Genomic DNA, 24,619 nt, shown 5'->3' with positions numbered 1-24,619 from the left:
TGTCAGAAAGAAGTCAGGGTTCTTCCCTAGAAAAGCTGTCATAGTATGGTGCACCAAGTTGTTGAATATCAATCCAGTCTTGCCCATCATAACTCATGAGGCCCCCAGGAGTATAAGCAGACACCACTTGGAACCCCTACTGTTTTTTTGTATAGCCAGAAGCCAATTATCTTTCAATTTACCAGGGTGTACTATATTATTATTATCATCATCAATTGCCCACTCTTCAGTCTAAAGTCCCAGGTCAGGTTAAACAATTTAACAATTTAAACACAATGGTAAAAACAGTTTAAAACAAATTACAGTAAGAGAAATATGGTGGGTGGGTGGGCATGTGGGTATGTATGTATGTATGTATATGCGCAGTTATAAGCCAGGAATATGCCTTTGCAACCTTCATTACTACTAAAATAGGCAACAGCTTTAAGCAGCTAGTATTTTGTAGCAAAATCAGAATTCAGTGCAAATACTGATGAGACATTCTGAGTGCATTGTGAGAAGAATTTACTTCCCGTCCCATATGTTCCTGTTACACCCCCTCCCTCTATGTAAAATAAACTCATGCTCTGATTGGTGCGCAGAGACAAGGCTGGAGAATACATGTTTTTTTATAAATAAACCATATGTTTTAGCATCTGACCTAATGGTAATAGGTAACTGCATTATTTTCATCTGCCTTTGTGTTCTTTACTAAGAAGACAAGAGCCCCATTGGATCTGGCCAAAGGGCCACCTAGTGCAGCGTCCTGTTGTCACAGTGACCAACCGCATGCCCATGGGAAACTGACAAGCAGGACATGAGTGCAGCAGTGTTCTCTGCACCTGCCATTCCCAGCAATGGGTATTTTAGAGGCGTACCACCTCAAACATTGAAGGCAGAACACAGCAATGACGACCAGCAGCCGTTGATAACCTGAATCTTCATAAATTTGCCTAATCTTTTAAAAACCACCCAAATTGGTGGTAACCACTATACACTGTAAGAGTGAATTCCATAGTTTAACTATGTGGTTTATGAAGAAGTACTTTCTTTTGTCGGTCTTGAATCTTTCAACATTCAGCTTCATTGGATGTTCACGAGTTCTAGTGTTATGAGAGAGGGTGAAGAACTTCTACTTGCTCTGCACCACACATGTTGTAACCTTTCTCTATCAGGGAGTCTTTCATCTCCTTGATCATTTTGTTGCACTTTTATGGACCTTTTTAATCTCCACAGTATCTTTGGAGGTGAGGTGACCAGAACTGTTTGTGCATATGGCACGATAGTGAGCTCCTCGCTAAGAGCCCACACATTTTCATGCCATATGAACCAGGTCAATGACTAATACGTCATAATAATAATTTTGATTATTTGTACTCCTCCCATCTGCCTGGGTTGCCCCAGCCACTGGGTGGCTTCCAGCATATACAAAAACACAATAAAACATTAAACATGTATGTATTGACTTTCAGATCCAATAACACATCAGAAACATGGTCTTAAAATTAGAGTCTGTCTCACTAAGCTTTGTTAAGTACCATGTAATTATTATACTCAAAACATACTTCACTTACCAAGTACCTTTCTGATGAGACACTAACTAGGATGAGATCATCCCCAACACGTACTTTCTCTCCTTCAGAACGCTGTTTGGAAGCAGGGTGTATTGTCCACCAGCATGCCTCACCTACATTACCAGCAATTAATGGAAAAGATGGGCAGAAGAATGTAAAAAGCACCTTGTTATACATTGTTTCTATTTTTGCATCTAATTGTGGTTTTGGGATGCAGTGACTTGTCATGATTTGGACATACTTTGCTGAAGAATGAACACGGGATCGCAATTTTGTACTAATAAATATTATTTTAGTTCAATAGCGCCCCAAAAATAAATGGCTAGCCTGCTGGCAGTTTTACTTATTTAAGTACATTTGTATACTGCCTTTTTCCATCATGGAATCCAAGGCAGTATAAACGTGGTTCCCAGGTAATGATCAATCCAGGCACTGACCAGATGCAGACCTGCAGCTTCAGCAAGGTGTTGGTCTACTGCATCTTTAGACCATACCCTGAGAAAAGTTCATATTAAAGACTCCATTGCTCCTCCACAGTTAATTTTCAGCTGTTACATTAACAATTTTTTTTTGTCTCTGACCTCCTTTTAAAATTGTATTTTTGAGAATATGGAATATGGAGCCGGCTCTATGAAATGGTTAGGATGGGACTTCTATTCTACACTTGGTGGTAGTCCACACCATTTAAAGATTGCAGAAGTGTGACAGCTGCATATAATCAAATGAATCCACATCTCCTGTCAACAAAAGAAGAGTCTGCAAAGCAAAAAATAGCAACTGCCACACTGTGAGTGTTAAATAAGAGTGTTAAATGAATAGTTCTAGAAATGTTGCTGTTAAAATCAAACTGTGATAGGCACACACTCTCCTTTTCTGTAGAATGGATATAGTCTTTAAAATATGCATTCTCACAAAGCTGATAATAAGAAACATGCAACTAAATTCACCTTGGAGAGATGGTCTCCACTGCCCTATAAAATATTGAATGAATTAGCTTTAAAATTGCAAGCAGAATACTATCTGAACAGAAGAAAGTCAAAACCAGTCTCAGTTGAAAGATTCACTAGGGATTCCAAATAATAAATAACTTACAGTGTTTGTATGTTCACATATATTTTTAACAGGAAAGGAACTAGGCATTTGTGAGGTAAAAAAAAGGGAACATAGAATATTTTAAAGTCTATTGGAACGTACAAACAAATGCTTTTAGTTGTATAATACTGTAAGTTTCTGTTGGAAATTTAAACCCATTTCAACTTGCTGCCATATAAAAGAATGTGCAGTTTTTTGCAGAGCTTTTATTTACCTGTGGTATCTTCTTGCAAGCCTACATCAAATGCCAGTTTGTCCATTGATGTTCTTGAGGTGGAGAGACAACACAGGTACTAAGAAAGAAGGAAAAGAAAAACTAGTTTTATGCTCCTTATTCAATTTAGACATATAATTACTTTGCTATATAATACTGTGAGGGAGATGGAGCAGCTGTAGATATGGGCTTGCCAGAAGGGAGCAAGGGCTATTCTAAGGGGACGTTTTTACACATAGAGTGCCAGCATAAACAGAGAGATAGACTCAGAACTCAAGGCTGCTGTGTTTGAATAACAACTGCTATATGTGAGAGACATAGCAAAACCACAAAGCCTGAAAGCAGGAGAAAGTAGGAGAGAGAATGCTGCAAGAAAGAAGCCCAAATGTGAGAAGACATTGCTTTTTCCTGAAGGAAGGGAACATGCTGCATTCTGAGGGAAACCCTTGTAAATTCCATTTTAAAGGAAAATGCAAATGCTTACTTTCACAGTGTCAACTTGTTAAATAAAATAAGGCAACAACATTACACATTACAAAAAAGGGAGATAGAGGCTGGCAATAAGAATAGAGTTGGTCCATCATCTTGCTCGAAGTGTTCCAACTGAGGTGACCTCTCTCTCTTCCTCCTAGGGCTACCCAAGAACCACCTTGCACTGAGGGGAGGAGCTTGCAGCTTGCCTTGCTGTTTTTCTTCAACCATCTTAATTGAAGCTTACTGTTTTAACATTTTTAATGTTTGCCTGCCTGAAAAGCAGCATATAAATATCAGAGATGTTACCCATGCACCCCCAAATTTCTAAGGTTGAGTATAGACTACAGATGAAGTATAATAGATTCAAAAGAAATAAACGGTAGGAGTGAAATCCAATACCGTACTGTTACAAATGTTCCGTCTGCACAAGCACATTAGCTTGCCAAATAAAATTATCCCCCCATTCCGTTCCCTCACCCGAGAGTTAATTTTGGGAGCACACCAAGGGAACAACCCCATTGCAAAAGTGGAAGACCTTGTGCATGGCTTCCACCTATAGGGTTCATCAGGTGAATCTCTTCCTTTGTATTTGTTATTTTTATTTACAAAAATAATAATAATTGTATACCACTATTTCATTAAAAAATATCCATGTGGTTTACAACAATGAAACTATTATTGAAAGTCAACTGGTAACAACTGTGATAATCTCTTGGATGCAATTCTTCAGGATTTCATTTGTGCAGGTTTTTACTGACTTATTTAAAATATTTATCAATAGCCTACAATCACATATCTCTACGTGATTTACAACAAAATAAAATACAGGATCTGTATCATACATAAAATAGTTGACTATCAAAAAACGCAGCATCCACAGGATGCTTGTTGAAATGAAAATATCTTCACAGCATGCTGAAATTCATACAACGTTGATATCTGCTTCACCTCCTCTGGGAATGCATTCCATAATGCAGGGGGCATTATAGCCAACACTGATGATTGCACTGGAACAGAATAGCCACAGAATTCCCTGCTACCACACATACAGAGTATAATCTCTATGACAATTGCATATAGTTTTCCCCATCAACCATCAATTGCAGCCCTCTAATTTTGATGCCTCGAAAGAAGACATTAACATCAGCATACATACCATACCACTGTATGAATGGCGCAGCAATATTGCGTGTCCATAGAGGAGCGTTCGATGGCCACCACCTTGAGCAGTCTGCATGAATAAGAGGGATTCATTAGCATGTTGGCATTAAATTGTTCTTTTCTATTATAAGGAAATCTTGATTCACCCATTGCCCCTATTCTGAGGGGTCAAAATAGTAGTGTGTGTCTGTGTGTGTGTGTGTGTGTGTGTGTGTGTGTGTGTGTGTATTAGGAACACACAAACATAGGATGTTGCCGTATACCAAATCATAGCATTGGTCTGTGTAGCTGAATATTCCCTACATTGACAGGCAGCAGCTCCCAGGGTTTCAGACAGAGGTCATCCCAGCCACACCTGGAGACACTAAGTGTTGAAGCTGGGATTTTCTGCATGCAAAACACATGCTCTACAACTTAAAGCAAATGACTTGTAAAAAAAGAAATAGATTTATCAAGCATTCAATATAAGTTTTCTTAGATTTAGACTGTAAGATAGATGATAAATAGATAGATAGATAGATAGATGATAGATAGATAGATGACAGACAGACAGACAGACAGACAAAGAGGTGTGTGTGTGTGTGTGTGTGTGTGTGTGTGCCTCAGTAGTATTGGCTCCACCTATTAAGATGTAAATATAATTGCCAGAAAATAATAGACAACAGCAATGCCTGTAAGGCAAGAGACCTCCTTGCCAGTCTGTGTTCTTACTAAATTGTAGCACAACCATTCCACCCCTTCTGGTAGGCTAGAATAAGTAACAATTCTTGATGCAAGATGGGCTTCTGAAGCAGCTGCTCTTCCATGACCTGGGCAGTGTTCCACTACGTTATTCCATTACCATTTTTGCAACCGGAATGCCTATGCAGTCCGCTGGACTGTAGTTCATTGTGTTGAAAGCCAAGGGTCAAACACCTATTTTTCATTTCCCCTACCCTCAGGTTTTGTATTACGCCGTGGCCAGTGCTTTTTTTTCTTAAAAACGTTTAGGGCTACTCTAATTTTCCCACTCATATTGAAATACTTCCCCTCAATGAGGCCAAACTTAGATTCACAAAATGTTTAGGGGTATGTGTACCCCTGCGTCCCCCCAGAAAAAAGCACTGGGCATGGCACAATAACACACCCACATTTGTGTGCTGCCCTAGTCACATTTAGGAGAGTGCAAATAACTTTTTAAAAAAACTTATGGGAACCTCATTTCAGCAATATTTTATGATCTCTGCAATAAGCCCACAAAGGCAATGTACTTTTACAATGAAATGGCCTAGCCTTGGAATTTGCTGAACATCTCTTACCTAACATAGAAAAAAAATAAATTCCGGAATCCTATCAGTGCATGCCACAGAATGTTCACCCCATACATATAGCTATACAGTATAAACACACAACCATCTCAAGTAAAATAATTCAACACAGGGGGCAATAATTTAAAGCAATTTTGCAGTAGGCATCAGGATTCAGGATACTTTAAAAGTTGGTGATAAACAGACTTGTTCTCTCTGCTAAGATAACATTTAATAGGAGATGGAACTCTCAACAGTGGGTGACAGACAGTGCAAAAGCTAGAATGTATATGGAATCTGTCACCATCAACTATACATGCAAAACCAGGTGAGGGGAGAGGAAGAAGGGGTAATTGCTTTATAGCTGTAGCTCATGCAAGCAAAATAAAGGCAAGAGAGGCCTTGAATAAATCATCTAAATGAGATGCCTGCATACATTTCATTAATAAGGGGATATTTTATAGCCTCTATTCCAGAGACTGAATTCATTGATAATCATCTCACAATCATTTATGGCAACACGATGACAAATGCTCCTGATTTTAAAGCTATTGATTTGCTGGCGAATGACTGAACATATAGCTAGAAGCATACTGAAGATGATAAATCAGGTATCTTGATTAACATATTCAATACAAAATATATGGTCTACTTTCCCAGCAACAGATAGCTTAGCATATATGCATTTTTTTTAAAAAAAATCAGCAATTCCTCAATAAATTGATAATACATTCCTGCATTGATACTGACAGCATAGCCTTGAATATAAAATATAAATATTTATCTTTGCTGCTGAGACAGCATTTCTATCATCAACTGCTCTTTTCCATCACTTGCAAAAAATAAAAAAGTACAGTATTGGGCTTAATGGGGGGGGGGGAATCATGTGAGCAGTTGTAAAACATACAATGGAAGGTTTATAAAACATGTGATTTTAAAAGAACTCTCATCCACTTTCTTTCTTGCATTAACTACATTCGCTCTTGAACAGAGATTGCAGAAGGGACCCTCAAAGGCACTTAGTGTCTGCCTCCCATATCACCTTCATGATGTCACTTCTCTTGCTGACTTCAAATCCTTCTCCAAAACAAACCCTTTTCTTGAAGCCTTTGGAACAACTTCCTTGTCCCCATGCCCTCCAGCAACTAAGCCTAAATACATATAGCTGAAAAAACAATATACTATTCCCTTGCCTTCATTTACTTCCCCTATATCTGTTATCTAGATAGTAAGACCCTCAGGGTACAGACTTGCTCTTCATTCTTTTTCAAGAATGTACATGGAGGGCACTATGCAAGTAACAAACTGTTTACCTATTCATTTAGTGCCATTCATGTGTATGGTACAAGAGACAGGTCCCTAACAACAACACCTGGAGGTGAAATATCCAGAGAGGCTGGACTGAGAGAAAAATCTTGAAAAATCATGAAATGTTTCAATGGCATTAGTCAGTGCTGATTTTGTCCTACAAAGCTTGATATAATCTGAGCACCCATATTACCAGGACTATCACTCTGAACAGAATTTTTCATGTCTGCTAAGGTTTTGTGGAGAAGCCTTGGTCAAAGTCTACTTCATAATGCACTAAATCAGGTCTGGTTAACTTTCCTCAGCCCAAAGGCCACAATGAGTTGACCACCACTCCATAATCTGCATGTCAGCAGAAGGCATGGCCAATACACTCCGCTCACATGCACACACACACACATTCAACACACACACAGGCAGGCAGGCAGGCAGGCAGGCACACACACTCAATGGGAAGAGATAAACAAGTGTGTATGTGTGTGCATGCGCACACACAAACGATAGGTAGAGAGGGAATGGGTCCTCCGCACTGCACCACTGAGCTACAAAGAGGGCTGACTAGATGACAAGGAGTGGTGGGAGGAACCAGCTGGGGAACCCCCAAGGGAACCCCCAAAAGAGAAAGGCTCAGAGCCCAAGGATTGGTGGTAGGACACCAAGGAGAAGTCAGGGAGAGAATGTAGGGAGGAATGCTGAAGAATGTAGGGTTGGGTGCTGAAGAAGCAACAGGCTTTAGTGAGCAAGGAGAGCCTGTGACAGGGAGCAGCTCAGACTCAGAGGCTGAAGAAGACGAGAGGGGCAAGAGGCTGCAGGAGAATCCCAGGAGTCTGCCCTCCTCCTGTGACAAGCTCGCCTCCCCACTTGTCTCCAAGGACATGTAGGGTGATGCATAGAGTGAAACAGAGATGACAGGTGCCCTATATAGTTTGAGGCTGTGTGGGAAACAGAGACCTAGAGGAAGCAGAAGGCGGGCACCATCAGTCCTGAGGGGAGGTATTGCTGAGCTGTATGCCATTTTCTTGAATAAAAAAATCAACTGCACTGCCGAACTCTGCGTCTTGTGTGCTGACCTGCATCTGAACCAGCTCTGACAGGTATTCACTTCCAGAAGTAGCATCACAGGGAACATGCAGATTTTGAATACATTTGTATTTAATTTGCCTAAATTGTATATTGGCTACAAATTAATCTTCATCTTAGAAACCAGTCGCAAACAGAACACTCCCTCTGGCTGCATCACTGCTGCAAAGAGGGCAAAACACCAGCAGTGCAAATGTGCCAGCTTAAGTGCCAAATTGGCTCCACCAGGATGCTGGCACTGAGCTGGCCTCACCACTGCCTCACCCCTCACTCTCAGTACACAGCAGAACATAGCCAGAGGGGTCTGGTGAACAGCACAGCCCCACCACACTGTCAGCTACTGCTAGATATGTGCTGAATTGCCACAAGGTGGAGTCTAGACACATATAAAAACTGTTCTGAAAATGCTTTGTTTTAAAAGCCTTTCTAAAAATACATTGAATTTTCCATAAGGCTCACCATTGCCATCTAGTGTCACCTTGTATATTGCACTTAAAACACACTTAAAATGTTTTATTTGCAGCTGTATAGCTGAGTCCCAAGAATGCCCTGTCTCAAACCTACGCAAACTGACTGTTGGAAGTACAATGATTTTAAGGACATTGTACCCCCCCCCAAAAAAAATGCTGCTTATACAGCAAAATAAATGCATTAAACAAATAATGATTAAACATTAAACAAATAAACTTAGCTGACAACACTGCACTTCTAATAGCTGGATGGGATTTAGAAAAGAGCACTCCAGGTAATCATCTCAGACGTAGGAAAAATGAAGTTAATACTCCAAGATCCAACCAACATCTCACACAACACAGTAACAGATAGCAGTTTAATAAACCCTGTTAAAAACTAGAAAATTTATATGGTTTACCGCATATTGAAAAGGCAAACCCTCAGATTTTTTGGTGAAAAAAATAAACCACTAAAAGGCATGAATACTGAAGCTTAACAACAGAATGAGGAAAGTTATGACAAAGTTGAAGGACAGGAAAATAATCCCGAAAACTTTTGTAAAGTATCCAGTGGCATTTGATACAGTTTAGTACCTCGAATGCATTACAGAATTTTACAGACATTATAGCCAGGTTCCATGTATTTGAGCCAAATTTCATAATTTTACTATAATAGGAATAATTATTAAATCTGATCCTTAGCCACTATATAACCATATTTGGCCAGGGAGAGCAGTATAAATCTTCTTACAAATTTCCTTCTTTGTGAATGCTGGATGTTCCGTATGTTATAGAAAGGCTATTTAACCAACTGGCTTTTTACAACTGTCTGGTTAAGATTTTTTTTTTTAATTGACTATTTAATTGACTTTACTGTGATACAGAGTTCTGCATTTCTTCTGAACTGTTCTTGGTTGAGAAGAGATAAATTAATTAAACAACAGTTTTCAAGCTTACCTTCATCATAAATTTCTGGAGTACCATGAGGAAGAGGGAAAAGAGGAAAAACATTAAATATTATTGCTCATCAGCACTTTTGCAATAGGTTATTTTTTTCTCATTCTAAAAACAACTTTGGAAAGTAGAATTTCTAGCACTATACTGAGTACTAGGAAAAAAATACTGACTTTTCAAATTTACCTGGACAGGAATGTCTTCCACAGTATCAAATATATTTAAATCACACATACATACAATGATTAATATCATGGAAAGACAAATGCACAAAAATGCAGTGATCCAGAACACTAGTAATTGGTCTGAACAGATTGTAAATATGCAAAAACAAAAGTAAGAAGATTTTAAAACGAATCACTAATAACTCATGCACAACAATTCCAAAAAATTGTATCAGTGCACACATGCAGCTCTCCAGTGGAGTTGTGTCTATCCTGAAAAATCTATTTTTTCATCTAGATTTTAAATATCACTGTATCAGAACATGTAAAATATTCTAAATTATTTGCAAAAATTCCGTAACTGATTTCTGTGAGTTATCATAGGAACCAGTGCATAAAATTATTTTATTTCAGAAGGTTTGTAAATATTCCTCGGTGCTCATGGCTGCCACAAAACAGCAAACACAAGTCAGTGAACCTATTTTCTTTTATAATTCATTGGTAATGTAATGATTGTGACACTCAATGGCCTGCCAAATTGCTTCCTATGATCAATGGGATATAATCATAAAATGAAAGAGGTGCCCATCAAACTTATTTTGTTGCTTATCGAATACTTCTGATGCCAACAAAATAACACAGATAAAAATGTGCACTTACCCGTGAGGTTTGGATCTATCCTTTCCACAGGGCATGATCCAGCAGATGGCGCAAACTCAGCTGAGTCCTGCAGGCAGGACATCCAAAGCTGACTCACACCTTTTCCTTAACTAGGATAGGTTCCAAGCACTTGCCAGTATCCTCAGGTAGGAAGGCAACTGGGAAATTGGGAGTATGAACCTCCCACTAGACCAGAGGTTCTTGATAATAAACTTTTGAAGTCCTGCCTACGGCATCCATCTGATAAGACACCTTTACTCTGTTGAACCATACACCTGGGGAGAGGATACGATAACTATTTTTGTATATGAAAGAATGTGACATGCTTAAAATAAGGAGGGAGGGGGTTCACCAAATACTGTAAATTATGCTAATTCATTATGAGGGGCCCAGAAACTTCAGCTGATACGGAATGTGGCCAGTTCTGTGCTTGTGGGTCTAGGCAGTCTAAGCACATTGCAAGCATTCTGCACTGGCTACCAGTGTGTTTCCAAGCCCAATTCAAAGTGCTAGTCTTGGCCTTTAAAGTCTTTAAATTGTTTGGGGGGCATGGTTATTTGAAGGACAACTTGCACCTGTATGAACCTGCCTGTGCCTTGATATCTGCATCAGAGGCCCTGCCTGCTGAGTCACATTTAAAATCAGTTACCGCATTTTTCGCTCTATAGGATGCACTTTTTCCCCTCCAAAAATTAAGGGGAAATGTGTGTGCGTCCTATGGAGCAAATGCAGGCTCCTTGGCTTCAGCGAATGCAGGCTCCGGAGGCTTCGCGTTGCTTTTGCTGAAACCAGGAGAGCAAGACTCTCCTGGCTTCAGCAGAGAGGGAAAGCTGCGCAGCGCCCCTTCAGCCAAGCGGGAGGAGAAATGGAAGGGGCTCCGTTTCTCCTGCCGCTTGGCTGAAGGGGCGCTGCGCAGAGAGGGGAGAATGGTCCTATGGTCGGGTGCAGTGGCGTAGCGTGGGTTGTCAGCACCCGGGGCAAGGCAAGTAATTTGCACCCCCTAACCTGTGGATTTGCGCCCCTAACCCGTGGATTTGCGCCCCCTAACCCGTGGATTTGCCCTAACCCCAGATGTTGCGCCCGGTGCGGCCTGCCCCCCCTGCACCCCCCACGCTACACCACTGGTCGGGTGCATCCTACAGAGCGAAAAATACGGTAAATTCAGAGTTGGAATGGACTACGAGGGCCATCTAGTCCAACCCCCTGCAATGAAGGAATATTTTACCAAACATGGGGCTCGACCCCACATCCCTGAAATTAAGATTCTCATGCCTAGACTGAGCTAGGCATGCACTAGGTATAAGGCCTTTTCAGTAGTGACCCACAGTCTGTGGAACTCCCTCCTAAAGGATTTACACTTGGCCCCTTCATTTTTTGTATTCATAGAGGTTTCTTAAAAATAAAAATAAAATCTCTATTTCAAGTGCTTTTAATTATTTTTACTATTTACTAAATTTGTAACCCAAAGGAGTTAGAACTCCCTAAGGAGTCCAGGGCAGCTATCAACTGAAAAAACAATATAATTAAAAAATACATTTTAAAACAGCCACATATGCACATAACTTTTAATTTCAAGGTTGATTGGAACAGTATCTTTTAGCCATCAAGTTCCTGGACAAACAGGTATGATTTAAAATTCCTTCTTTAAGTTAATAATGAGGGAGGTGGAGACAGAATGAACATTTGTGGGACCCCCACAGCCCAAAAGCTACAGGACCAAGTAAAACTTTCCTAGTAATACTTTCTGGTAATTACCCTGCTGATAAGAGTAGAGTCATCATAATACAGCACCTCCAACTCCAACCCCACAGAGTTGTTCCAGAAGGACACCACGGTATGGTGTCAAAAGCCATTGGGAGTTCAAGGAGAACCAACAGGGTCACACTATGCCTGTTTCTCTCCCTTGATCAAAGTGATCAGGGCTTTTTCACTACTAAAACCTAGCCTGAAACAAGTCTAGATTAAGGTTACCAGATTTTTTCAATGAATCCGGGAACACTTTTCAACTTCAGTTGAAGGGGATGGATTTTGTCAGGGAACTGATATGTAAAACTGGGGACTGTCCGCGGGAAATGGGGACGTCTGGTAACCTTAGTCTAGATAGGCTGCTTCCTCCAGCACACCTGCAGCTGATTAGCTACCACTGTCTTGATTACCTTGTGCAAAAAGGGAATAACAGAGATTGGACTGTTATTTTCTAAAAAATTCTGGATCCAGGGAAGACATATTTAAGAGTGGCTGCATCTCTTTCAAGGCAGCTAGTGTAACTTCCTTATGTAGTGAAGCATTAACCATTCCCTGCACCCATCTAGTCAATCCCTTCGTCCTAGATTTTATCAGCCATGAAGGGCACAGATCTAAAGGACACAAATCAGCCTCACTGCTACAAAGGCCATGTCCATATCCTCAGGCTGCAACAATGTGAACTTATTCCACATGCCATTACTAAATGATGCTTCAGGAACCTCTAACAGACCTGAACTAATTGTAGCATAAAGTTTGACACAACTGCCATTGGACATGCCACAAGGAAAAGAATCTGTTTTTTTCTCCACTACCCCAGCCAGTTCTGTCACAGGTGAACTAAACTAAATGACACCTACATACATCAACACAAGGCCTGCTCCAGGAACAAAATGAAGGAACCTGGAAAATCCATTAAACTAGTCAAAGAATCATATGCTCAGTAACAACTCCAGAAAAATATGGAATACAGTTATGTAGATGCTTCCGTATGTTTTACATCTCCCACCTTTCTGTAGTAAAGCCTAACAATACATGTGGCCACCTTATGTTATGGATGCTACAGCTGGCAGAAGGCACTGATTTGCTACACTGCTTGCTCCCTTAATAACCAGATGAGACGTAAACAGCACAAAACACTGGTTGGGAGACCTGCATATGTATTTTGCTCTACACTTGGCACTCTCTCATTTGGACCTGGCCAATGCTAAAGTTTTAGCAAGATTATTAAGGGCAGTCATCCTAAATTAGATGCAAATATGAAATGAGAAATGTTATGAGTAAGAGGGTGCAGAGACAGTATGTAATTTGTTGTTCTAATTCTATACGTTTACAGTATCTAGAAAACACAGTTTTTCATTTCAATATTGTTGAACAATATAATTGTAGACTGCTCAAATCTCAAGCATTTGGAAACATTTCAAAGAAATACTCATCACTGTGTTAATTTAATATTCACTGAATTAATGTACACAATAGTCATAAAATACAATATTAGAAATTAGAATATAGTCCTTTTCCAAAGAGAAGTTAATACCATTAAGAAGTATTAGGGTTCTGTCTAACTTAGTCCCATTGAGAGCAGACCCATTTAAATTGATGAACCTAAGTTAGTCACGTCTATTATCATCAGCACGTCTATTTTTATTAGGCCTGGCACTGGATACAACCCTAGGTTCCTAAATGAAAAGGAATTCAGTTGGGTATATAAGAGCCCAATACTTCTGCTACCTAATTTACACTGTGTAGTAAACAAGTTTTCGGGGTTGGATTACAGTGTGATCCTTATTTTGCTAGTCCATGACTTAGGACAGTTTAATTTTTAGTTACTCAAGTTTCTGAAAAGGGATACAAATATTTGGAGGGACATGTTTACCATATGGCTGGCAAAGCCACAGTTAAGGTGCTGAAATGTGAGAAATATAGTATAGTTCTTTCTTGAATTCTTGTAAAATCATATTATACTAATGCATTTATTTTTAAAATATGGGTTTATAACTCATTATAGAGAAGACAACGAAAGTAATTTGAGGGAAGAAACTAAAGACACAGCAATCCACACAATTAGCAAATAAAAATTATAATCATGTAGACATGCAAACATAGACTTTTCAAAAGTAGATACCTCTGGAATAATGCAAATAGACTTTGAGTGCCAACATCTCACTATACAAAATAAAGTTAGACATGCTCAAGAGATTCTATACACAGAAAATACATTACTTGCATGCCTAGATTTCAACATACAAATAGGATATTAACACACACAAATGGAAGACATATTGTCAAAGGTTTCCAATCCCAATAGCTCGCAGAAATTCATTACATATCAATGCACAGATTTAATTCAGAATTAGAAGAATAAAATGAGATTGGGCAAGATATATGTAGTGATTTGTTTTCTATAAATTCTCTGACATCTGTTCATTATCTTGAAAAGCTTAATACACACTATTTTATAAATAAAACAATACATCAGTTATAAACACAGAGGAAAAATTATGGCATTCACATGCATTATTCACTTAAGATGTGTTCAGACAAATGTCACAAATAATGACAGATTTAAAGGACATACATTTACAGGATGAAATTGCAAGGCTCAAAACTACAAGGGAGAATCCCTTAAAAAAAAATTTACTAAACAAGGATGAATTAGAATGTATTTTATTAGTCATATTATAAGAAGTTTGGGAACTATTTCAAGAACTCAACAGTCCCAGCTATCATTATTAAAGAAGTTTTTAAAAAATTGTTTTGAGCTAAGCAAATTAGTGTTGTGGTACAGACAGAATACAAAAAAACAGACAATTTAGACTCTGTGATAGACAAAGGATTATTTTGGGTCAAGAGAGTCAAGCACATACCCATTTTTCCACATCAACTAGCTGTAGGGAGAAAAAAACAAAACAAAACAAAAATGAGTTCCTTACTAAATATGGTATTTTGCAATTTAGCATTCACATTTTGATAGAAATACGATTAATAAGAATGGTTATCACAAGGGCATGGTTTCCAAACCCATTTCTCACAAATGCTTGTAGGGGGAATTAAACGTTGCACTGAGATGATCATTCTGTCAGGGCAAATATTTTGACTTGCCAAGCAGGATGATCACCCTTCCTCCTCCGCACTCTGTTCCGGAGGGTTCTCCCAATCCCTCCAAAGCCAGGTTGAGGGCAGGAAAGGTGGCAAAGCCCCAGTGCAGAAGCAGAAGTCCTTCCACTCACAGACCCTGTTAGTTCAATCCTGCCCAACAGCCATATATTATTTGTACTGAAATTAAATGCATGTTGTTTTTCATTCTTTTAATAATTTACATGCTGATTAATATAACAAAATCTCTAAGTGCTTCCTACAAATCACAAGCAAAAAATTACAAGCAAAAAAGTCAGGACATGATTTCAAAATGCAATAAAAATCCAGCAAAACATTAAGCAAACGTTTTTTGCATCAGTATCATCACTAAGCAGACTGCTTTGGTCAGTAATTGGTAACACAGTACAAACATAATATCAGTCCAGGCTGTGTCTTGTTGCGTTGTTGTTGTTGTTGTTGTTGTTGTTGTTGTTGTTAAGTTTTAGTCAGAACTCTTTCTGCAAAAGTTGGATCCACTTTGGGTTCAGACTTCATTATTAGTTGCATACATTAGCTGTCACTCCATTGCAAGTCTGCAAATCTGTTACAGCAGTAAGAAATATCTTCTAAACTGTACACACTAAAATGAACTCAAAATTCCTATTTTAAAAAATATTAGCGGTACTTAAAGTACTTTCGCCCACACATGTGCCCAATTTTTCTTCTCACAATAAAGTCTGCATTCAAGAGGCCAAAGGAAATCCACACAGAAATGAGACTCTGAATGCAGTTTTGGCAGTGCACAGCAGAAGCAGTGATATTTTTCAACCTGAGGTCTGCATTCCCTCATGAGGGGGCTGATTATCAGTGGTGGGCAGGGCCAGAGGCAAAGGTGTCAAAAGGTTTCTAAACACACCCCTCAATTCCTTTTTTCAGACATGCACTGTATCATCACAGTTAAAGGGCATATTCCTCTCAGATGCCACAGTATACAAATGCCTCAACATTCAATGCATCTATCTAAACTGCCCTGATAGAACAATTATATTTTGGCTTTGCAATCATTTTTGCACAGCTTGTGTAGTAATCTTGCTCTCAAAGGGCTGCTCTAGCCTCCAACAGGTAATGCTCAGTACACTTTCACAGTAGTTTAATTTTGACAAGGAGGCACAAAAAAGTAGCATTCCAGATCCAAGCAGTGCATATGCCCTAGAAGCTGCATCCTAAAATAGTCTTCCCATAGTCCATAACACTGCTCGGACGATAGCTACACAGGGGGCAGGGTGTACCTGCCTTTTCCAAGGATGCTTGGATACAGGTGTCACCCCTTCCCCATTAAGAAACTTCATGGCACAATAATGCCAACAACAAAATTGTACTTCACAGAACTTGATTCCCCCCCCCCCGAGTAAATATTTCATGTGTATACATATCAGGCTTATATATTTTCACTTTTTTTTATTCATTTCCTATGAGCTATTACAGATGCAATCTCAGGTGTAAAACCAAGTCTGGCAACAAATTTTATATTGCAACTGAAAGATGTAGATCTGTTTACATAGCCTAAGGTTTTATTTTCTGTAATAGAGGCATGAAATTTATCTTTCCATTTATAATCAAAGTTCAGATCCAGCCATATTAAGATAGACCCTATATTTTACTTACAAAATGGCTTTATCCTAAAAACTCAGAAAGCTGCACATACTTTTTCAGCATCATATACCACATATGAGGCACAGAAAAAGTTCTTGTCACCCTACAGCTTATTTTCCAAAACTTTAAGTATCATATATTATTTCCTTCATTCAGTTCCTTCCATTATAACTCTTCCTCTCCTGAAAAACTGGCATTTCTTACAGGATAGTGGCTGAACCACAAAAAACAAAGGTGGGGACTGAGGAAACAAGACAAGGGACAATACTCAGTGTACTAATAAACCCTAAAAATGGGGTGGGTGAAGAGGAGACAAAGCTTCCAGCAGGAAATTGGACAAGGACATGGTTTCTTGCTCACTCTAATTAATAGCATTCTTTATGATAGATTTGAAAAGGAAAGTGTCTTCATGGATTGTGCACATAAGCCATTTGCATTTTATCCTTTATATTACCGTAACTGAAGGATACTTCTACAGATGTGTGCAGTGTATTTTAGTACTTTATGTCAGCTTTGATCTAAACAAGGCCAGACAGTTGGATATACAAGCAACATGTTAAGCACAAGATTCTGGAACAAATCACAGAAGAACAGATTTATATAATTAAGTATGACAGGGTTTATGGCCAATCTATCATACAAATCTTTTCTGATTACATTTTGGTTATAAGATATTAAACAGAAACTGTTTAGACTCCAAAATATTAGTTTAAAGAAAGATGAAATGATGCAGTTGCTGTCATGTGGTAGTTCACGTGAGACAGATCAAATGCAGGACTTTAAAGAGGTAACATTCCCATTTGCTTCTGCTGCAGCTGAGGAAATCCATCTTTTATCACAATTAGCATTAGAACACAGGGACAAGCTCTGAGCATGCTACACAAAGACACCCAAGACACTGTAGTAACCAGGACATCATAGTAAAAACAAACTGACAACTTGCTCTTCTATAACTGCATCTCAAAATCTGCAATTATATTTTTTCTTTAAAAACAAAAACAAAAAGAACAATGAACAAATAAGCCACCAATGGTAAAATAACAAAATCTTCCTGAAATTTTTGAATCCCCTCCCCCAAACATGTACTGCCTGCAAATGGGGTAGCAATGTGGGGAGGTCATATTTAATTAGCCCCATAGCAAAGTGCCTAGTGAAACTAGACACATATTCTCATCCTGTAATAGGCTCTCTGACTTTCACCATGAAGTCCTCCAAGCATCAGAATCTTAGCTCTTTCATACTTTTGTTAATTTTCCTGGAGGCATTTATTTTATTTTATTTTTATTTTTTTGAGGCACTTGTGATCTTTGTTCTCAATCCAGCTTTTAGATCGGTTTTAACAGATACTGAGTTATTATAATTAGGGATATCACTGAAGTTTGCCATGTGCAGTCCTAAAAGTTGGGCACTCCGATTGGCAGTGGGAGGGAGAAACATTCAAAACAGGATCCTCAAATATATAAGCATCCTTCTTCAAATAACTACAAGAAGATTCCAGGCTAGCACAGTTCATATCAAGCACGTCCTTTTACCTTTGTCTTGTAAACTGGTTTTGTGCACACACACACCTCTCTCTCTTCCATTCAGGCAAACAAGAAGCATTATTAGGGTTCAACGGCACATTCTAGCCAAGCAAAAACACTCAAGGGGTATGTGAAGAAGGTATTGGAGCAAGTATGACCTGAGCAAAGTCCCAAGGGTCCGATAGACAGCATTTGCACCCCAGAACTGTGGTTCTCCACCACTAACATAAGGCAAATTCAGGCAAACAAAGTAGCACCCTGGACAGCTCAAGGTAAATATCAGACTAGGAGGCTAGAGCAGCTTCGAAATCCCCATGACACGGAGCTCCACAAGACCCATAGCTGATTGTGAAGCTTTGGGTCAGCTGTTCACCAAAGCTTTGCCCACACAGTTTGATTTAATTGATTTCAAGGCAAGTAAGGAACATTGACAACAAGTTAGATTTTATTTATAAAGGATCTAACCAATTCTACCTATTTCAACTATGAACTGTTCCTATAGGCACATACAGTGGTACCTCGGGTTTAGAACTTAATTCGTTCTGGAGGTCTGTTCTTAACCTGAAACTGTTCTTAACCTGAAGCACCACTTTAGCTGCCACTGTGCCACCACTGCACAATTTCTGTTCTCATCCTGAAGCAAAGTTCTTAACCCGAGGTACTATTTCTGGGTGAGCGGAGACTGTAACCTGAAGTGTATGTAACCTGAAGCATCTGTAACCCGAGGTACCACTGTATTTCCTTACTACTGCTTTTAATCTTACCTAGCATCTCCTAATTGGTTTTCATTTATAGCCAGGTTCAATAAAGTGCTTATTTATTTATTTACTGGGGACTCCTAAACAATGTTACCAGGAATTCAAGGTAGTTGTGACACTGCAAGAACTGAACTGCAGAAATTAATCAGACATCTGTACAAGAGGGTAAGTTTGAATGATGCAATTCTTGTTGCAGAAGCAGGTTATTTCTTCTTGAAACCGAAGAAGATGAAATAGAAAGGAAGAAAGGCAAAAGCAGAAATCTATCAAGCACCAGCTAGCTTTATTATTGTGAAAGAATATGTGTAAAACATCATTTAAAAAGTAGTTTAATACCATCATTATGCGGTACAGGAAAATCAGAGTATATTTTGTATAATACACTAACTAATGTGTATTTTTTTAAAAAAATAATAAAGTTATATATACTTCTAGATACAAACACCATATTGATTATATAACATATATAAAATACAAAATGAGAAGACTAAAGATCAATATTCATTAGAAACTGATAAATACATGATTAAAGCTAGGCATAAAGAACTCAAATTATATAAGTATATGCCTATCTGGTTTCCAAGACTGATATATACTCCATATTTTGTAATGGTCATGTGGAAAGTATTATGAAAACAAAATATTCATACATTTTTTTCTGGTTTGCAAGGATAATGACAGCAGGGGGAAAACATTTTCATGTTTGGTTTTAAGTTTTCCATGGCTTTTTGTCATTTAAGTTTTCTGGGAATGTAAACTTCAATAAAATAAGGAGTGTAATAGGATTCCAAAAGCTGAGGTGTTAATAAAAAGCATCACGGATAACAAGACACTTAATAGAATCCAAAAGCAATTACAAATTAATTAAAAGGCGGAGACATTGCTGCTCACCCCTTCTGCTTTCTCCTCCGTGTTGGCCAACATTTCCTGGAGGGCTCGCACGGACAAGGACTGTTCCAGCACAAAAGTGCAGATGGAGAGATCCGGAGGAACATTCTAGTTGAAAAAACACGATGAAGACAGCATTCAGCGAAGCACTGCTTATTATTTAGTTGTTGACAGATCATTCCTTACTTACAGGGCAATCCTAAGTGTGCTAACAGAAAAATAATTTCCCCTAAATTCAATGAGACTTACCCTCTGGAGTCTAGTAAATGTGTTTAGGATTGCAGCCTTAATTAACCCAAAGAGCCATCTGAAGAAAGGCAGGGGGAGCACATGAAAACTAATTTACTCAAATAAGCTATTCTAGGAAATTCACATTAATTAAATGAATCTGGGTGAAGATGGGATGGTGGCGACCTTACTAGTAGGAATGCATGTATACATGTAGAAAAAAGAGTCCATACCAAGTGGTAAAGAAACCAGCCACCAGAACGTTGCTATTCAAGAGAGTAACAGATTGTCAATCACAATCAGGATTACACTGTAACATTATTTGAGATAAAATTCTACTGGCAGGAGAAGTCGTGACTGCATTTGACAGCAGAGTTGCAAAGTAAAATATAATGATTTTCGGTTTACAGCAGTGCTCCCACTATTATTTGATGTCTAGCACTCACTGGCTATGTTTGGATATATGTTATACCATGGTTTCTAATTACGGGAAAAAGCTTTTGTGAGTCTCAGGTTTGCATGCTCTCTCTCCTCACCTCTTCTCACACAGCCACGAGTAGACTAGAAACAGACAGCACTAGCTTATGAAGTGTGTCTGCCCCAGCTAACAAAGTGTCAAGGCAAGTTAAACAGCCAAATGAGTTTGGCATCAGGGCAAGAAGTCCAGAGTACACTGCTCTGCCCCCCCTTTCCTTGATCTAAACAAAACCCAAGCTTCTAATAAAGTAACTCAATAAACTACAAAAACAGTTACGCAGACAGAAAGTCAGAAGACACATGGGAGCTTTCCAGTGTTTTGCGCAATCTGTTATATGTACAACTATCTGGCTGCCAGACAGAACTTGTGGTTGTGTCTTCAGGGCAATGAGCTCTTGGATCTCCACAAACAATTTCATCTCCTTGAAGCCAAGGTGGCTGACTCGGAAAACCTGAGAGAGGAAGAGAGGTTTGTGGATGGGATGTTAGAGCTGTATCCCACTCACAGGGTGACAGCTCCAATGTGCGTACATGAGGTAAATTTCCTGCCTAGCATGATGGTTGCAAGTGTTGCCCCTCATCTAGATAGCCTAGTAGATAGTGCTGGGGTGGGGTCAACAGTCAGTGCACATTGACATTAATGACACAGGGTAATGTAGCTGTAGGTCCTGGGAGGTCTCAAATAACTCAAGCGTGAAATTATGAAGGACAATAGGATCACATGCCTAATTGTGATAAGTGAAGATTATCGACATAGAATAAAGATATCAAGAGTGACAGCAGAGGAACTTATGCAGGACAAAGGGAACAAATCTTCTGTGGCGTAAAAATCACAGAGGAATAAAGTAGCAGTGAATTCATTCACAGTCACACACACACACGCACACACACAAAAACACACGCTATTTATATATATCAATTTACAAGTCATATATAAGCATGCTAAATCACATTTTCTGGCTAACATGCATCTGGCCATCAAATAGACACGTGTATAATATATTACTGTGATTAAATAGATTAGTGAAGGAAGCAACTCTTAAAAGCCAATAGAATTGCTAACCTAACAACTGTCTGCACAACCTTCATTGTGTTATATTGTTAGCTTTGCCTATTTTTAAGATTCCAGTTAATTAGTGCAAGTCTGTGTGTGTGTGCACCATAAAATCATACCTCAAAAATTGCTGTGGCTTAATGTTCCACTACAGTATACAAAGCCTAAGAACCAAGATTACCTAGAACCAAACATTCACATGCAAGATTCTAAAACCATAATCAGCACGCAATCAACACTTCTGCCGAAAGTTTATACACATTTTGCTTTTGAGAAAAAATTTGCTTTATTTAAATCTGGTTCAGAAAGGGATCTGGGATATTTCCTTCTGCTATATAGAACAGAGAGAGAAATTTCTTCTGTCCATGCACTCACCATTCAGTTACTCTTTTTCCAAAACCCAAAGATGTGGAAATTTAGCTATCCTTTTAAAATCAAAACTAGGTGCTGTAATTTACTTGTCACATAAGTGACAGCAACCCAGAATGGTTTTTATAATGGAACATCTTTATGCTCCTTACCAGTCTGTTGGGTTTTTTTTTTTACTTAAAATGATTTGATATTTCTTTTATAGGATATGCAACATATTTATCTAACAGTTGCAGTTTTAAAGAAATAGTAAAAATCAGCCTCCCCCTGAACAGCAAATAATATTCACACTACTTTGCATAATAATGTACACATTATAAAGAACCAGCAACCATGACTGCATGACTTCACTGTTATCTGCTTGTGCTGCTAAATGCATTTTCCTGACATACCCACACCTCTCCTTTTCCTAACTGCAGCTCCTTGTTTTTTCTTGGACTTGCAGTTAGATTCACAATTTAGATTCATAAAGCTTTTAACAAATATTATTATCCGCTTTTGTGCATTTACATTTTTCTATCACAGTATTTTATTTATTGATGGAACAGTTAAAATAGTATCAACTATAAAACACTGGGGAAAACCAGTTCATTTATTTAGGACACACTCCTTTATCTCTGGGAGACAGGGATTTGAATAAACAGCCATTATTGTTCTTATAATAAATTTAATTTAACTCCTTTCCTCCCACGTAAACCAGAGCCTCTAGGAATAAAGTATTCTCTTAACTATAGACAAATTGTTTCTAAATGTTTCACTGATTCTGTTTGTGATACTGAGTGCTTCACACTTGAAAAGGATCATTGCACCGAGTACAGAAGCTTCAATCAGCTAAATGATAAACAGCCCAAATGAGCTATTATGGGCAATTGAGTAATCTGAAGTAGTTTAAGGAAGCTGCAATTGCATATATACACACCCAACAGCCTGAAGGATATTATGGTCGTGTTTATCATGTAATGCAAAAATAGGCCAGCTCTGGTGGTAAGTCACTGCTATCTTTTATCTTGGTTTTGACACCACACAAAAACTTTAAAGAAAAACTCCCAAGGGGATCTAATGTTTAATGTATTTCATGCTGGATTATGAAAACTTTATAGATCTTGACTGTAATGCTATTTTTATTCTGAATAGCTGCAGAAAAATTGTATTTGTTTTATTTATTGTATTTGATCTTATATAATATCTTATCTCTTTTCCTCCAAGGAGCTCAAAGTAGCACTCATGGTTCTCTCCCCCGCCCCCGCCCCCCGGTAACCACCCAACAACCCTGTGGCACCAGTTACACTGAGAGACAGTGGGAGGAATTCAATGTTGCGCTCTTCTGATTGTTGCATCAGTGCAAGTATTTTGGCTTGCAAACAGAACAAGCCCTACCTCTCCCTTCTCCATGTTCCAGGGGTTCTCCGAGGCCCCCCTAAACCAATTTCAGGGGCATGGAAGGAGGTGGGGCAAAGAGAGGGGGAAAGACCCACAGCTGAATCCTGCCCAGTGATTGACCCAAGGTCACATAATGAGCTTCATGACAGAGTAATTTTAACCCTGGTCTTCCAGGTCCTAGTCTACATATCCCTCAACCTTGTTCCACTTACTGGAAAATAAAAAATGAACAAGCTGGAGGAGGGGGAATGACTCCCAAATGCATGGAAGCCCTTGTTAGCAGCCCTGTGTAGAACCTTTTAAGACTAATTCAGACTGCAATCCTGTACACACGGAAGGCGGGTGGCGCTGTGGGTTAAACCACAGAGCCTAGGACTTGCCAATCAGAAGGTTGGTGGTTTGAATCTCCACAAGAGGGTGAGCTCCCGTTGCTCGGTCCCTGCTCCTGACAACCTAGCAGTTTGAAAGCATGTCAAAGTGCAAGTAGATAAATAGGTACCACGCCAGTGGGAAGTGAAACAGTGTTTCCGTGCACTGCTCTGGTTCGCCAGAAGCAGCTTAGTCATGCTGGCCACATGACCCGAAAGCTGTATGCCGGCTCCCTCGGCCAATAAAGCGAGATGAGCGCCACAACCCTAGAGTCGGTCACGACTGGACCTAATGGTCAAGGGTCCCTTTACCTTTACCTAGGGCTTACTTCTATACCTGGATATTGTACCACACCAGCCCATATAATAAGTGCTTATATGTTTAAGTATTTGCACAACTACAATGTTAAGCAGCTGGTTTCTTTGTGAGGGTGGGGGGAGAATCACAACATGTGGAAGCCATAAAACTCTTCTCCCACCAGAGAGGCAATTGTAAGTACTTCTTGGTTTAATTAGGTGCTAAGTATTTGTACAACTGCAATGTCCACATTGGAGGAGGATGGAGAGCAAATCAGAAGTTGTCCCCACACACATGATTTCCTCGGGCCCTAAGATGTCCTACCAGGGCTGGATCTAGACACATCAAAGAAGTGTTTCAGTTCAACACGTTGTAAACTCGTACAAGGAAATCCGGTTGGGAAA

General features: G+C 39.1%; 1 protein-coding gene across 1 annotated transcript in view; it reads right to left on the bottom strand.

Moving 5' to 3' along the window:
• RYR2 (ryanodine receptor 2) overlaps positions 1-24,619 on the bottom strand; it is a 246,664-nt gene that overhangs the window by 175,009 nt on the left and 47,036 nt on the right. Inside the window, 6 exon segments of the mRNA XM_083606142.1 lie at positions 1,554-1,666; positions 2,860-2,938; positions 4,490-4,564; positions 9,578-9,592; positions 15,009-15,029; positions 20,045-20,149. Coding sequence (XP_083462268.1) covers positions 1,554-1,666; positions 2,860-2,938; positions 4,490-4,564; positions 9,578-9,592; positions 15,009-15,029; positions 20,045-20,149 — 408 coding nt within the window.

The sequence above is a fragment of the Podarcis filfolensis genome, assembly GCF_964270895.1.
Source record: "Podarcis filfolensis genome assembly, chromosome: 3".
Classification (NCBI taxonomy): domain Eukaryota; kingdom Metazoa; phylum Chordata; class Lepidosauria; order Squamata; family Lacertidae; genus Podarcis; species Podarcis filfolensis.
This window is presented reverse-complemented; position numbering and strand designations above follow the sequence as displayed.